The 1,073-nt window shown below is 39.1% G+C and overlaps 1 protein-coding gene across 1 annotated transcript; it reads left to right on the top strand.

The window, feature by feature from the left end:
- Positions 1 to 6: 6 nt before the first annotated feature.
- On the top strand, positions 7 to 898 carry LOC107735944 (protein regulator of cytokinesis 1-like; the record flags this gene model as incomplete). Its single annotated transcript, XM_016547484.1, has 3 exons — positions 7 to 58; positions 497 to 646; positions 748 to 898. Coding segments are annotated over exons 2-3 (295 nt in total), but the record flags the coding sequence as incomplete, so codon positions are not given.
- Positions 899 to 1,073: the final 175 nt, after the last annotated feature.

The raw sequence follows: 1,073 nt of genomic DNA, 5'->3' as shown, positions 1-1,073 counted from the left end.
TGATATTTTTCTGCTCACGCATGATAATATCAAAGCCTTGAAACTGCTGCTCAGCCAGGTGCTAAACTTTAATCTTTTTAAAAATTTTTTATAAAAAACAAGCAAACAGTAGTTTCAGTTTTGTAAATGTCATTGTTATTTCTGATTTTGTGAAAACCCCAGAAATGTATGTGTGTGTGTATATATATATATACACACACACACATACACATACACATGCATACATACATGCAGTATGCAGATGGGTTTTGCATGGATATGGTGTCTTCTAAAAGCATTGCATGAGCTAGCGGTTCCATCTAGTGGCTGTGTGTAAAACAAAGTTAGCATCTTAACTAGTTTCCTAAATTAAATCTCACCAAGCACCAAATGTGAATAAAAGTTGGCTATATAAGTATAAAAAGACGAGTATATAAAAAAAGAGATAGTTGCCAGCTGGCTGATAGCCATTGTTATTATTATTATTGTACTAATAATAAATATTTATACCACACAGCTTGAAATGAAAAAGGAATCCTTGATTTCAGCCCGAGACAAACTCAAGGAGCGAGCCACGAGCCTGTGGAATCGTCTGAGTTGTCCTGAGTCGGAAGGCGAGGCGTTTCGAGAGGCTGCCATGAGCACTCTCTCTGATGATATCAGACGGGTAAGAGCTTTTGCATGTAACCCACAAGATGTCCTATCAGGGATCTTAGCTCTCCTTGTGGTTTACCAATGAGTGCTAATGGAGTGCATTTCCGCTTGCAGTGGCAGGGCTATGTGGAACATCTAGAGGAACTGCAGATGGCTCAGCTGGAGGAGGTTGTTGATAAGGTCCGACAGGAGCTTGTGGTTCTGTGGGACAAATGTATGCTTGGACCAGAACAGAGGGAGACGTTCAGTGTTCACTTCTGTGATGGTAAGTTGCCTGAACCTTGTTATTCAAACTTAAAAGCAGTCAGGTAACTTTATAATATTAAATTCATAGCTTTTCTCAGCAAACACAGACTTGTGATCAAAGGAATAGTTTGATACCCAAAAATGAAAACTTACTCACCCTCAGGCCATCCAAGATGTAGATGAATTTGTTTCTT

Source organism: Sinocyclocheilus rhinocerous, unplaced genomic scaffold, assembly GCF_001515625.1.
Source record: "Sinocyclocheilus rhinocerous isolate Xijiao unplaced genomic scaffold, SAMN03320098_v1.1 C36385219, whole genome shotgun sequence".
Lineage (NCBI taxonomy): Eukaryota > Metazoa > Chordata > Actinopteri > Cypriniformes > Cyprinidae > Sinocyclocheilus > Sinocyclocheilus rhinocerous.
This window is presented reverse-complemented; position numbering and strand designations above follow the sequence as displayed.